This window comes from Falco biarmicus, chromosome 9, assembly GCF_023638135.1.
Source record: "Falco biarmicus isolate bFalBia1 chromosome 9, bFalBia1.pri, whole genome shotgun sequence".
In the NCBI taxonomy this organism is placed as follows: Eukaryota; Metazoa; Chordata; class Aves; order Falconiformes; family Falconidae; genus Falco; species Falco biarmicus.
The window spans coordinates 9,564,017-9,577,523 of record NC_079296.1 but is presented as its reverse complement, the minus strand read 5'-3'; the positions used below and the strand labels follow the sequence as shown (position 1 = coordinate 9,577,523).

General features: G+C 50.1%; 1 protein-coding gene across 5 annotated transcripts in view; it reads right to left on the bottom strand.

Annotated features, from left to right (window-relative positions):
- The window catches only part of NSMF (NMDA receptor synaptonuclear signaling and neuronal migration factor), a 52,839-nt gene extending 48,838 nt beyond the window's left edge, over nucleotides 1–4,001 (bottom strand). For 2 of the 5 annotated variants that reach the window (XM_056351378.1, XM_056351375.1), the window contains exon 1: nucleotides 3,693–4,000. In XM_056351378.1, coding sequence (XP_056207353.1) covers nucleotides 3,693–3,799 — 107 coding nt within the window. In that variant the 5' untranslated portion in view covers nucleotides 3,800–4,000. Of the gene's footprint in view, nucleotides 1–3,692 lie in introns of all 5 variants that reach the window. The other 3 variants (XM_056351379.1, XM_056351374.1, XM_056351377.1) reach the window with 3 other exon arrangements.
- Between the last annotated feature and the right edge of the window lie 9,506 nt (nucleotides 4,002–13,507).

Here is a 13,507-nt window from a genome sequence, read left to right as displayed (position 1 = left end):
TAGACTCCATGAAGAACCCCAAGCTAAGCCAAAAATTGCTCACGCAGCAAGAAACCTGGGATACGGAACGCATTCAAGTACCTCAGCATTTTGTCAGTGAAAGATTTATCCTTTTGCAGCAACTAACACTTTGTGGCCCTGCTTTAACCCACTCTCTAGCCATCTCTAGGCAGTACAGACAGAGTGAAAGCAAATTTTTATCTCTGTGGGATATCTTACTAGATGCCAAAGTCCTGAAATTGGGTAAGATGAACCACACCCTCAACTCAAATATTTCTTGTGCTAACCACAGCAAGGAGAGATGGTTCTGGAACACCCAGCGGAAGTCTCACGTCTGTTTGCGTGCACTCTCACAGGCTCCCAAAGAGAAGCTGTAGGCCAGAGTAATACAATGCAGAGCTGCAAGAACAGACTTAGTTTATTGCCACATTCAGGGTGCCAGCATTGTTCTGTAGGCGTCAAAGCAGCACGGACAGAGAGAGCACATTTCTAAAGGCTTTGGTTCATCTATGCCCTTGAAAGTGTGCTAATGAAGCCAAGGAGCATGTGTCAGACACCACGCAGGGACCCTGAAAAGAACCTGCACAAGCCCAAACCGCAGCAGCCTGGGAGCTGTCAGCGGAGGGGCAGCACCAAGGTCACGACTCAAGGACAACTGCGTCATCCCTGCCTTCAGCACTTGTGCCCCAGGAGCTGCAAGGCAAAAAAAGCACACATAGGAAGGAAACACAGTATGACAACGAGATCTCGCATACAAGCGCTCCAGATGTGATCAATGCAACAGCACCAAGCCACCGTTACTTCCCAGGTGCTGTACACAGAATCGGTGCACAGTTCACTGCAACTCCCTCAGGAGAAGACAGGATTATAGAGACCAAAGTTGGCAGCGTAGCTCAACGATGCTAGCACAAAGCAACCACGCCGTTATTTTGTAAGAAGCTACTTAAAAGACCTAGCACACAACAAACTGCATGGAGCTTAATTAATTCTCCTGGGACAGGAGAGTCCCCCGAGTCGCTCTGCAGAGATTCTAATTTAAGAATCTACGGAGCTTGCACCTTCTGCTTAAATCACATTACTCACAACAGCAAACAAATGATGCTCCCTGCTCAGTAAGACAGCCAAATGCACACACACACTCCAGCCACACATAATAAACATATATCAGCGGCCACTCGGACTTGCAGCGAATTTCAGGAGAACGTTTTTCTCTCTAAAAGAAAAGTCAGGGCAAATATAAAGAGCACAGAGCTCAGAAGGCGCAGAGAAACAATCCCAGGGCATCTCCTGCAGCATGAGGACAGGATCCCACAGCCACCTACAAGAAAGCGCAGGGAACCTCATCATTGCAGCAGTGCTACCCACACGGGTGATCCATGTCCCCAACCTTTTTGGGAAGGACAGAATAGACTGTCTTTGTAGCCTTACCTACTGTCCTGCAGAGTCCTCGGGGTAGATAAGGAAGATAAGGACAGAGGGATACATGGAAGACCCAGGGCAGGAGCAGAGAAGCTGCATGTGATGTGCTCTGGGACACCAGGAGGGAACCTTTCAGCAAGTGGGTCATCACCACTGTAGAAATTCTAAGGCTGGCAGAGACCACACGAGGCAGGGACTGAGATGTGCCTGGAGCAGCAGGGTGGAGGCACACTGGCAGCGTTTGTCCCCACCAGTACCTTCTCCACACAAAGTGGTAATGCAGGGAGCTCCTCTACAAGTTCTCTGCCATCCCCAACAGCATTTCTAGCATTGATTAGGCATTTCTAGCGCAGGGCACAAACAGGGGGACACATAAGAGCACCTGTCCTGTGCCACAGTCTACGTGACCAGACACTCCGCAAGGGCTCCGCATTCCCCAGCCCAAGTCCACTCAGCTAACTCTTCTGGTCAAACCACCACAACTCATACCACTGAGAGACACCTCAGAGCTCCCGCGTAACAGTAGCGGCAGCTTGTCCGTAGCTACAGCAGGTATGTAGCAAACCAGAACCCCAGAGACACATCCTGGACTCTACACAATTGATAACTACCCATCTGCCCATCCTGGTGTAGGCTAACAAGTCACTGCATTCAAAACATGTTAGTCGCTCCTCCACACCCACACTACCATTTGAAATCTTACCGATTACCGAGTATGTTGTTTGTGTGACTGGCTGTCTAAACCTACTCCCAGAACCCCATTACTACAGTTATGGTGCATTTTGTGTCATTTCTGTACATCCACCTGGCTGACATCTGCCAAAAAGAATCCCATCTCCAGATCTTTTAAAGCCATTGAAAGCACTCATGTTCTTGCTACTGGTTATGAACAGGGTGCATCATAACAGAAAAAGTTCCAGGCTCTGCCCAAACAGCTTTTTCCAGAGGCACTCCAGACTTTGAAGGATGGATTTCTTTACAATGCAAACAGTAATATATAGACATCTTTGGATCTCTTCACCTCAAGCCATAAGACTATCTTTCCTCCAAGCACTGTAGAGATGCCATAATGCTGAGTTACAGAGAGGTGACTGAGATCTCTCAGCAGCACAGATCAAGTCCTACACATGACTCCGGGTTATTCTAATGCGATTTTGCCTAACACAAAGGAGGTGTTATATAATGCAGCTGAAAAGTTTATTTATTCCCATTTTTTTCAGCAGCAAAGAGCTAATCTAGATGTAGCAGAGACACTGGCAGACCTACCCCCTTTGCACAGCTCTGCTGTAGGAGCAGCTAAAAAGCTGCGCCAGTGCCTCCAAATAGTCACCAGACGATGGTCGTGACACTTGCACTGCAGCGTGGGAGAAGGGTCGTTTCCATCTCTCTGGGCAAAGGGCTCATCTGCGATAGCTTTGTAAACCTAAGTACAATCAAGCAGCAAACACAAATCTAGGATCTCCCATGTTTGATGCTCAAGAGCAGAAGGACCAGGCAGCAAGTGCAACGCTATGCTGTAGGGCAAGCAATATAAAAATGTAACACATTTATAGAAATGTTATGGGCACATTATAGGCACAATATAGAACCCAAATCTTTTAACTGGTCAATGTAGCGGCTTGGGATGCTGCCAGAAAGGGCAGATGTGGTGGGTCCTGGTTTTCACACCGTGGGTTTTCCATTCAAAGGCACGAGACCCCTGGACGAACGCCGTTGACTTTGCCCTCGGACACGCAGATGGCATTTCAGCTGACGAGAAACTCCTGAGCAAACTGAACGCGCTTCCAATTCCCAAATACGAAGCAGACCCTGCCCTGCCGGGTGCGCTCCTAACCGGCTCCCTGCTTACCCACCGACCGAAACCCGCGGCGGCTGCTGCCCGGGCCGGCAGCAAGACCGGGGACCCCTCTGGAGCCACAGCCCCGCTGCGAGGGGCTGCGGGGGGCGCAGGGTCTCCCACAGCCGCCTGCAAGCAGGTGCCCGCTTCTGGGGGGCACGGCGGCAGCCAGCGAGGGGGCTCACCGGCCAGGGTCCCGCCAGGCTCCCCCAGCCCAGGCTGCCAGCCCCGAGCCCCGGGGGGCGCGCACCCTGCCCCATGGCCCCGCACAGCCGCCGCGCCGGCCCCGGGGGACGAGCCCCGCGGTCGTGGCCACAACCGGCCGCCCGGGCTCGCCCTCAGGGGCCGGGGGCCTTCCCCCTCGCCGAGCACGGCCGGGGGCGGGCGGCGGCCCGGCCCCCCTGAGGCACCGCCCGCCCGCGCCCTCGGCGCCCACCTCACTTTGGCCGCCACCGACGACATGGCCTCGTTCCTCAGCGTCTTCCTTTTGGACACGGCTGTGCCCATATTCGCGCGGGGGGGAGCCGCCGGGGGAGCGCTCATCGCACGACCCCGCGGCTGCCCATGCCGCGGTGGGGCCGGGTGCCGGTGCACGCCGCCGCCCCTCGCTGCCGCGCTCCCTCAGCGCCCCGCCATGCCGCGCTGCCCCCGGCGAGTGCGGCGCCCGGCCGCGGCCGCTGCCTCCTCATTGACTGCGGCAGGAGGGAGGGCCCGGGCGCGGCCCGCCGCCCAGGAAGCGCCGCTATATTTGGCCGGCGGCTCCCTCCTCCGCCTCCGCCTCCTCCCGGCTGACATCATGGAGGGCCGGCCGGGAGGGGGGCGCCGGCCCCGCCTGAGGCGGCTGCCTGGGCCCGGCGTGCCCGGGGGAGGGTGGCCGCCCTCCCGCTCCCGCCGCGGGTTATGCCCACCCCTGAGGTAAACGCCCGGCCGCCTGTGCCGGCGGCGAGGGCAGGACCAGGTGGGGGGAACAGAGGTGCAATCTGAGGAAAAAAGCAGTCATTTTGGCACAAAACTGCCGCCTGCCTTTGGTGGAACCAGTGAAAGGGTTGATGCAGGTTTATTTTCCACAGCTGGCCCCTCCTCATGGCAGGTGGGCACACCACGGTCCCAACACTCGCTGGGTGACATGGGCGCAAAGTCAAGGTATCAAGTTTTGAACGTGACGGTTGGTCTCTGAAGGGTTGACACAAATGCCCTTTCTCCTCTGCTGAGTTTGTCCCCTCAGCCCGTTACCGCTCACCACCATCGTCCCAGGGTGGCTGGAGGTGGCCGGGCCATGAGGCAGGGCTTGGCTTCCAACACCACCTTGTCCCCGCTGTCACCTGCCAGAGCAAACGCCTTCCCCGTGGTCATCGAACGCTTGGAAACAAACCCAGTGCGAGCAGCTGGTCAGCCGAGCCTCAGAGGATTTTCAATTTATAAAATGGCAGAACTGCTTGGGTTGGAAGAGAACTATAAAGCCCACCTAGTCCAAGCCCCTGCCATGGGCAGGGACACCTTCTGCTGGACCAGGTTGCTCCAAGCTCCATCCAACCTGGCCTTGCACCCTTCCAAGGATAGGATATCCACAGCTGCTCTGGGCAACCTGCTCTGGGTCTCACCACCCTCGTTGCAATTTCTTCCTTATGCGCAATCTAAATCTTCTTTCAGTTTTTACACCATTTGCCCCTTGTCATGTCACTACAAGCCCTGGTAAAATGTCTTTCTCCATTTTTCTTACAACCCCCCTTTATATATCAAAATGCTGCAAGAAAGTCTCCCCAGAGCCTTCTCCATCTTTACAACCCCAAATCCTTCAGCCTTTCTTCACAGCAGAGGGGCTCCAGCCCTCAGAGCAATTTCATGGATCTAGGTTTTGATCCCTAGGAGGGTTTAGAAAAGCGCTTTTCCTTCAAAAAGTAATTTTATAAATCAATTTCAGGGCACCTGAGTGAGTGGGGGTAGCAAGTTTTTAAGTATTCACAATATATACAGAAAAAGCACTTGGGCAGTCCCCCTGGTTCTGCAAGCGAGTGCACGAATCCCTGGAATTTGGAGCCAACTCATTCAACAATATTTGACGGAGGGGTAGAAGTTTTACAGATAATTAAACCTCCTACAAGCTTTGTAAAAAGAGGCAGCCGAAGGAGAGAGTGACAGACAGGGACACCTTGTCTTGCCTGTACCTGAGGAAAGGCTGTAGCACAAGCGCATGTTTCACTGTCCTTCAGAGACCCTGCATGGAAGAGACCAAAAGTTTGGGAAAAGCTTCAGTTCTTTCTCTCCGTAGACTCCAAAGTCAAATCTGCAAGAAAACAGGAGGATTTGAACAAATTAAGTCTAACTATTTGGTCTATTAATCTACAAATTGAAAAATAAAGTAATTCATGTAGAGAGCAGAAAAAAGGTACCCAACTATCCTGGTGTGTGTGGATACAAGGAGTGGGATGTAAATATCTCATTAGCTAGAATTTTATCATACACTGGAGAATTCACTGTGTATAACAAACTTGCAGAAATTTATCGTCGCTTAGACCCAAGCTGTGAGCGGGAAAACTGCTGTGTGCACGAAATAAAGACGTCACCCTGCTTTTTGGCTTAGACTGAAGTAGAGATGCTATGTGACGCTGGCTGCTCCATCCCTGCCACCGAGTGAGCTGGCCTCCGTGTCCCACTCGCCCTGCAGAACTGCCCTTGTGGGTGAGAGTCACTCTTCCCGTGAGGTTTTGTGCCTCAAGCAGGATGAATGCAGCCCTGCTGTTACACAGCACTGAATGGAGTGATGACTCCTTTAAACATTATGGTCTTGATCCCACGTGCTAGTATTGGTGAAGAGATTTTAGGGCAGGTACGCCTCAGTCCTGTGTGTTGGAAGCAAGTGTGGCAGAGCTGATGCACAGTCGTCTAATTCGATGCCTAGGCTTGCTTCATGCCACTAGAAACGCAGGGACGCAGAGATCTGAAGGTGCGCACACAGTCAGGAGAAGGGAGAAAAGCAGAATACATGAGAATACTTTAAAAAATAAGGTCAGCCCAAGCCTTTTGACTGTGCTTTCCCTCCTTTTTTTTTTTTTCCTGTGTAATTAGAGGGGGGAAATACTTTTTATTTCTACGTTTAAATATTTTGTCAGTTGTGGGAAAGCTATTCTTTAAAAATGCAAACAAACCCGCCCCCCCCCCCCCCCCCCCAAAACTGACAGGTCTACCCTATCCCTGACATAATTCCCATGAGATCTACCTGGAAACACCCCGAAGTTGCTCACAGTGACATTTTTCAGGTACAAAACAAAACCCAGCGTCAGTGCATTGGAATTCTTCACACAGAAGATGAGATGACTACCATTAAACTTCTACTCATGACTATCCCCCCGCCCCCACCCCATTTTTTATTGCACAGTCATGTCACCAAAGAGTTTCTACAACAGAAAACAAGAAAAATTCCATCTGGTTTTAGGGGAGCACCTTAAAAAAAAACTGTAGAGAACTTAGGCTGTGCAAGCAGTTACAGTCTCAGTGAAGCAGTGCCCAGTACTGTCAATTCCCCAAATTAAACAGTGGGGAAGTCTCCACCTTCATCCTGTTTTCAGACCACTCTCTGCCACATTTGTGCCTCCTGGAGCTCTCTCAAACTCTCCCTTGTTTGTTCCGCAGCAAGGTCTTGCTCTTTGAGGCTGGGGAGGCCCAGCCCAGCATAGGGCTCACTTATATCAGCTGCTCAGGACTTGGCCAGATGGTTTCTGATGACCTCCAAGGATGGTGATGCCACCACTGCTTCAGTCCACGTCCCAGGGCTGCACCATTCTCACAGGGAAGGATTTTTTCCATATATCTAATGGGACTTTCTGGTGTTGCGATGGGTGCCCACTGCCTGTTGGTCTGTGTGCCCTTGAGAAGCACCTGACACCATCACTCCGGAGCACCCCACAAGCACTGGTCCATGTTCCTGTAGCTTCCTCTCTTGCTCTCTGCTCCTTCCCTACATTCATTTAGGATTTTCTTCTTGATTTAGGTTTCTCCCAGGTATTTGAGAGTCTGGGTTACCCTGGTGTGGCATGGAAGAGGAGGCAGCAGGCCTCCGGCTCATTACAGCTGGAGAGACGCCTTTGCTTCGTGCTAGGAAAAAAGTCAGGCGAGCCAGGCAGACTGTTCCCCATCAGTTCTCCATGGCAACAGGCCTTCCAGACGCATGCACATAGGCAAACAGGCCGAGGAGGCAGGGAGCACTGCGGTCCCTCCGCCCAAGCCCCATACCTCCACTCACGGGGCTCTGTCTGCTAAGCTCATGCCATCCTAGGGGAGCAGACCCCAAAACAGCTTCCAAAATAATCACAGCCAGCCAGAGAAATGCTTCCCTCATTCTACTGGTGAAGGTGCAACATCCTGAAGCCCAAGCCAGGCAAAATTCATCCTGGCCAGTTATTATTTTTGTCCACATAAAGGTATCACGCTTGAAAAATGTAATATCTCAGCATCCTGTTGAACCAAACAGCACATCTCCATCTGGTGGGAAACCCAGAGCCTTAGACCTGGTTAGGTCTAGCTCTTAGATCAGCCTGTTGATTCTCAGACTTTAAGGATCCAGTCTTTTATGTTTAGAAAAGACATTTTTGTCTAAACAACAAAAAAACCCCGTGTATCCTGACAATTCAAATGCAAAAAGGAGAAATAAGGCAATCCAAAAACCCGTCACAGGAACAACCTGCAAAAGGCAAACAATAACAACTACTTCTTCAAACAAATCCAGCACAGGGAGCCTGTTGAGAGTCTAGAGAGTCAGAAGTTGGCCACAGTGCAGGAGGAGCATTCGTAGGAGATAAGGTCAGAACAGAAAAACAATTAATATTTTGCATCTGTAGTCAGTGAAGAAAAGCTCAGAGAAGCTTCCTGTGCCAAAAGTGATCTTTATATGGACATGGCATTGGCTTTGGCTTATATTCAAGTGTCAGCAGAAGAAGCTGAGAAATAAATAGCCAAACCAAAGAGTGCAAATTCACCAGACTGAGATGGTTCACCTAAGTGCCCAGGAACTCAGAGATGAAACAGTTTAATTATTTAATTGTAGCGTGTAATCACGGTGCGTAACATAGCCTCAGTGTCCGAGAGATTCAAGGTGACAAATGTGAAAGGTTTGGGATTTTGACAGACTATAAAGTCTGAGGTCCCTCCCAGCAAAATGATAGAAACTGGATAAAGAATGTAATTAGTGCCCAGTTGGATACATCTGCAACACTGGGAAGAAAAGAAAGGTGGTTTTCCTTGAATAAAGGAATCCTTCATAGATCTATTACATTTTTTCAGAGGAGTCAGTAAGCATGTTGCCTGGATTCCCAAAAGGTCTGTCACAGGAGTTTCTTACAGAAATGTGGCTACCATGGGATTAACAGAAAAGGCTTGAGGCAGATAAAGAACTGCTTAAAGGATTCTCGAAGATCAGCTATCAACAGGCAGGCTCCTGAATGGAGGGAGGACCTCAATGGAGCCCCACAGGTACCTGTGTTGGGGTCTGCTCACTTCAACATACTTAGGAATAATCTTGCAAAGGAATTGAAGAAAGGAGTGACAAAGCTTGCTGACGATGCTAAGGTATTCAGGGTCATAAATACATGAGACACTGTAAAGAATTATACAGGGACTTCATGATCGTGAATAACTAAGTAATAAAATGGTTCAGGACATCCAGAGCAGATAATTACAAAGATGGGCACACAGGAGAAAAACAGTCTCAAAGTCAGTGGCACGGTACTGGGGTCTGCACTGATCCTTATCCTCAGAAACAGCTTCTTTTTCTCCCAGGTTTATCTGGGTACCGTCCCCACCCAAGCTGCATTTGTGCCTCTAACACTGGTCGCTGGCTTTGGAGGGAGTACAAACCCAGGAGGTAACGGGAAGGGACTCAGCAGTCTGGTAAGCTTAAAAACAGGACAAAGCAGGTTGTTTAACAGGCACGTGAGATGACTGTAGTTTCTTTGGTCCAAATTGAGACCAGGATTGTTTGTGGCCCCTGGAGATAACGCAGTCAGTTATTCAGTTACTGGGAAGGGCAGGGTAACATCGTTAGCAGTGCCGAGGGCAGTGTGGGATCCTCCTGCCCACAAGACATCTCCCAGGGCTGTACCTTACCACAGTGTGAGCCAAGGTGTGGGTGCCTGCCAGGCACATGATGTGCTGAGACCGCAGAAGCTGTGCAGAGAGGACTGGCTCAGGCAGGGATGTTTCAGTCCCCTGCCCTCTGCTCCCACTGTTCTGCCCAAACAACTGCCCAAACAGAACAACCAGCCCAAGTGCAGTGGGAACAGAGGGGCAGAGCACCAGACTGAAAAGGGAAGACAAACTGATGTGCCCACTGTCCATGGTGTCCTAGTTCAGCTCTTCTGACAAGTCACAACAGCCCTGAGATGGCAATAAAGTCAAGGCAGTGGGTGAGCTGGAGGAGCTGCCAGGGTTTATCTGTGTTGCACTGTTGGGAAAGAATTTGAGAAAAACAGTTATGGGCAACTGCACTGGGAAGCTCAACATCTCCCAGGTGCCAGAAGGTCACTCAAATATCAGCCACCTTCTTGCTTGGCCAATTTAGTCACTTCAAGATGTTGCTGTTGAATTCATCCATTAGAAACTTCACTCTAATGAGGCACTGTAAGAAAATAACGTTTGCAACACTGGCATAATTAAAATTAGGCAATACATCACAGAAACATTATCAATAGCTAACAAGTTGGAGTTAGCCAAGAATTATGGGTTTGCTTTGAGCAGATTCATTTGGACAGAGCTGTTCTTAAATGGCCAAGCATTTGACATCAGAAAATAAGAGCTTGTTCAAATGCAGCCCCAAAGATAGTCCTGATGACTGGATGAACAGTTCTTCAGAACCAGCTAGGATACAGAGCACTCTGACCCAATGTTAGGCCAGCTCACACCCAGCTATTTTTAGTAAAAGACCCAATCAGTAATTATCAGGGCTGGATACGGTCTCTCAGCCTTGCTTTCTGTTACGTGACATGTTCCAGCCCTGATGGGCTAATGAGTGCAGTGTTGGCAGGAAGGGAATTCAGACCCCTTAGACCCTGATCACAGGGTTACCTGTGCTTGAAGATTAAACCCTCTCCTCCATCCTCCTAAGTCACTGCACTTTCCCAGATCTTCTAATCTTGCCAGCATTATGAAGAAGCCAAATATTATTTTATATTATCTGTCTGCTCCTGCACATGGCAGCAAGATCCCTAGCAGGGCAAGCCAGAAGCAGCACTGGTCCAGACTGGAGATTTGGAAGGGAGGATCCGTGCTTAGCTGGGGATGGAAGAGCAGAGCCTTTCTATCCCAAATTTGGAAAAAAAAAAGCATAGAAAAAGGCCTTGGAGCTTTACTTCCCATGCATAGCCATAGTTTGGCAGGGATTTGAGGGCTGGTACACCCTTGAGACGAGTGCAGCAGCCCATTAACAGCACGTAGTGCCAACGCTCAGGGCAAAGCCCAGCGCTTGGGCTGAGCGTGGCTCGGAGGATGCAGTGTGCTGCCACTCCCCCGGCTGGGCTTCTTGCATTGAGGGCATTTTCTGGGCGCAGACAGCCAGGATGTGTTTCCCTCGAACCTGAGCCACAGAGCTGCTTTGTCAGCCCCTGCTGACCTTCCAAGTTGGATCAGACAATGACTCAGAGCAGGAGCTCTTCCAAGTTGGGTTCAGTGGCAGCAGCCTGGCTTCCCACTGGGAGACTTTCATAGTAGCACTGAGTTGGCCTGGATCTGTCCGGCTCTGCAAGCACAACCTGAACAGACTTTGCTGTGCCTGCTGTTTGGAGCGATGGGAAGGTGGTGAGGCTGTGGCATTTATTTGGTCACCTTCAGGAACCTTAGCAGCTTTCTCTGAGCAGACATTAGAGATGGGGAGAATGGCCTTTGGCTTTGCAACAGCCCCTCTACCCTGGAAATGCCTTTCCCTGCTCCCGCTGCACTGCAGTACCAGCACTGGCACGGCACGGACCCAGTGGGAAGCATCACACTACTTAAAGAAAATTATGTTGCTGGCCTTTTCATTATGTTGCCCAGCAAATGTTCCCATGAAATATAGGCCTAATTATCTACCCACATTCAGATTACTCTAAGATGCAATTTCCTTCTCTGTGGAGTTTGCTTTCCTTCTGTGGATCTCATGATTGAAATACACTCAATTAGCTATTACTCTGCTGGCTGAAATCTTGAGCTGCCTTCCCGACAAGGCTGCTCCATCCAGGTCTCACTGGCATTACAACAGCCAGGTGACACAAACTCACATGCAAGCCACAAAGATGTCTCACCACTCAGCCATACCTGTTATTTATCAGATTTTTATTGCAAATGGAAAGCCTAGTCAGGACTGAGGACTTGAAACTTGAAGTATTGAACAAACCTGCCTTAAAACGTGGCTCCAGAGTGCTAAAATAATTTTCTAAGTGCAAGCCATGCCCTGCGCCAGGTAGGTTGGAGCTAGGCAGACTCAGTTGCTTGCATACCCTTGTTAATATGCATGCATGCCAATTCATAAAGCAATAACAGTAATAATAATAATAATAACAATGATAACATAGTTCAGGCATTTAAGGGAGGACAAGAGCGTGTCCAACCCTTTCAACCATATAAACCATTCTGTCCTTCTTCAGATCCCTCAGATCTTTCCAAAACTCCATCTTGGACGTAGCCAGAGTGTTTCCCATTGCTCCTTCCCACCCACTGCATTCCCAGCCATGCAGTCCTGCTCTCCATCTTGTACCAGCAGAAAACCTTTGCCGACTCAGTTTTCCGGCCATTTACTGAGCCCAGGAACACCTGAGCGCCAATACTGGGCAGCTGTGCATAGGGTCTGTAATGTTCAAAACCAATACAGGCAAGCGGAGCTGCAAAAGAGCCCTAAGGAGGGAAACAGTGCCAGCATGGGACATTGCTGTGGTCTGCGTCTGTCCCTTGGGTGGGATCATTTCAAAATCATGCTCCTAAATCCCTGCGAGGGAACTCACTCTACGCAGGAGAGGAAGCTTCTGTGTGAGACACCACATTTCTGAGCCAGGAGAGCTGACAGGAGAGTGAGCATTTCAAGAGCAGCATAATATTATACACCTCTTTTTTTTCTTAAAATGATACAGCAGGTGGAGAGAAAGAAAAGAAACAAGCATTGGATCTAGCAGGAGGGAGGATTTGAGCAAGACAGTAACATCATTTCTGTCCTATTGGTTTAATCAGTGGCATTAAATTGACAGAAGCCAGTCCCTCAGACTAAACTATAATAAATAAACCAAATTGATTTAACAAAGGATTTAACAACAATGTGGATATTTATACGGGGAAAAGATTCCTTAATTTCCTCACAGAAAAGTGGAAGCACTGGTGTGAAGGCTGTCAGAAGGTCTTCAGCCTTGCTGCCTGCTTGAAGCAGGACCGTCACCCACACTAGAACAACTTTGCTTGGTCAGGTGGTGACACTTGCTGGATGGCGATCCGCCTTCCCGAGGTGACGTGTTTCCATACTGCACCCACCCTCCTGGTGAGGGGAAACTGATTTTGCACTTACCAGGGACAGGTTTTACTCCCAGGGTCCCCAGCACCGGCAGGGGCTGTTCAGCAGCTGTGGAGGTGCAGGACTTGGCCCTTACAATAGAGGTTTCTCAAGGCTGGGATTCCCAAAACAGCTCCAGGAACAGATCTGATGGTAATTGATTGCTCAGTGATTCAGTGATTACTCAGTTATTGCTCCATCCACATCTCAGTATTTCATTGTTTGGCAAAATAACAGTCTGACTTTGTCCTGACATTGGTACCATGCAGAAGAAGAAGAGCTGAAGTTTGAAGTGGCTGTTACGCGTAAGATGGAAGAGAAAACATTGCTACTGAAGGAAAGCGTCCCTATAAACGTCTCACTCCTGAAGCTCCGCTCCATCCGTGCCCTGCACCATGTCCAACTCTTGCTGTATCTAAGGGTGCTGGGCACAGAAACAAAACAATTTCCAGCTGTCTTGCACATTTGCTATTACTGTTGGCGAAAGGGCTCACTCAGGCAGAGCTGGAAACGCAGAACCCCTGCTCCGCACAGCCCAGGGCATGGCAGGACCAGCTCCCCCCAACACGGGGTGTCACAAGGCTGTGCAAAGGAGCAGCAGTCGCACGCGTGGGGACTGATCCTGTGTAGAACGAGGCCAGGGAGCAAGGAGAGAAGCAGGTAGAAAAACATAAGAGGAGGATGACTCAGAAAGCTCAGCTGGAGGATAAGGAGGGATGCATTTAGCCTTTCCCTCTTGGTGGGCGGAGGGA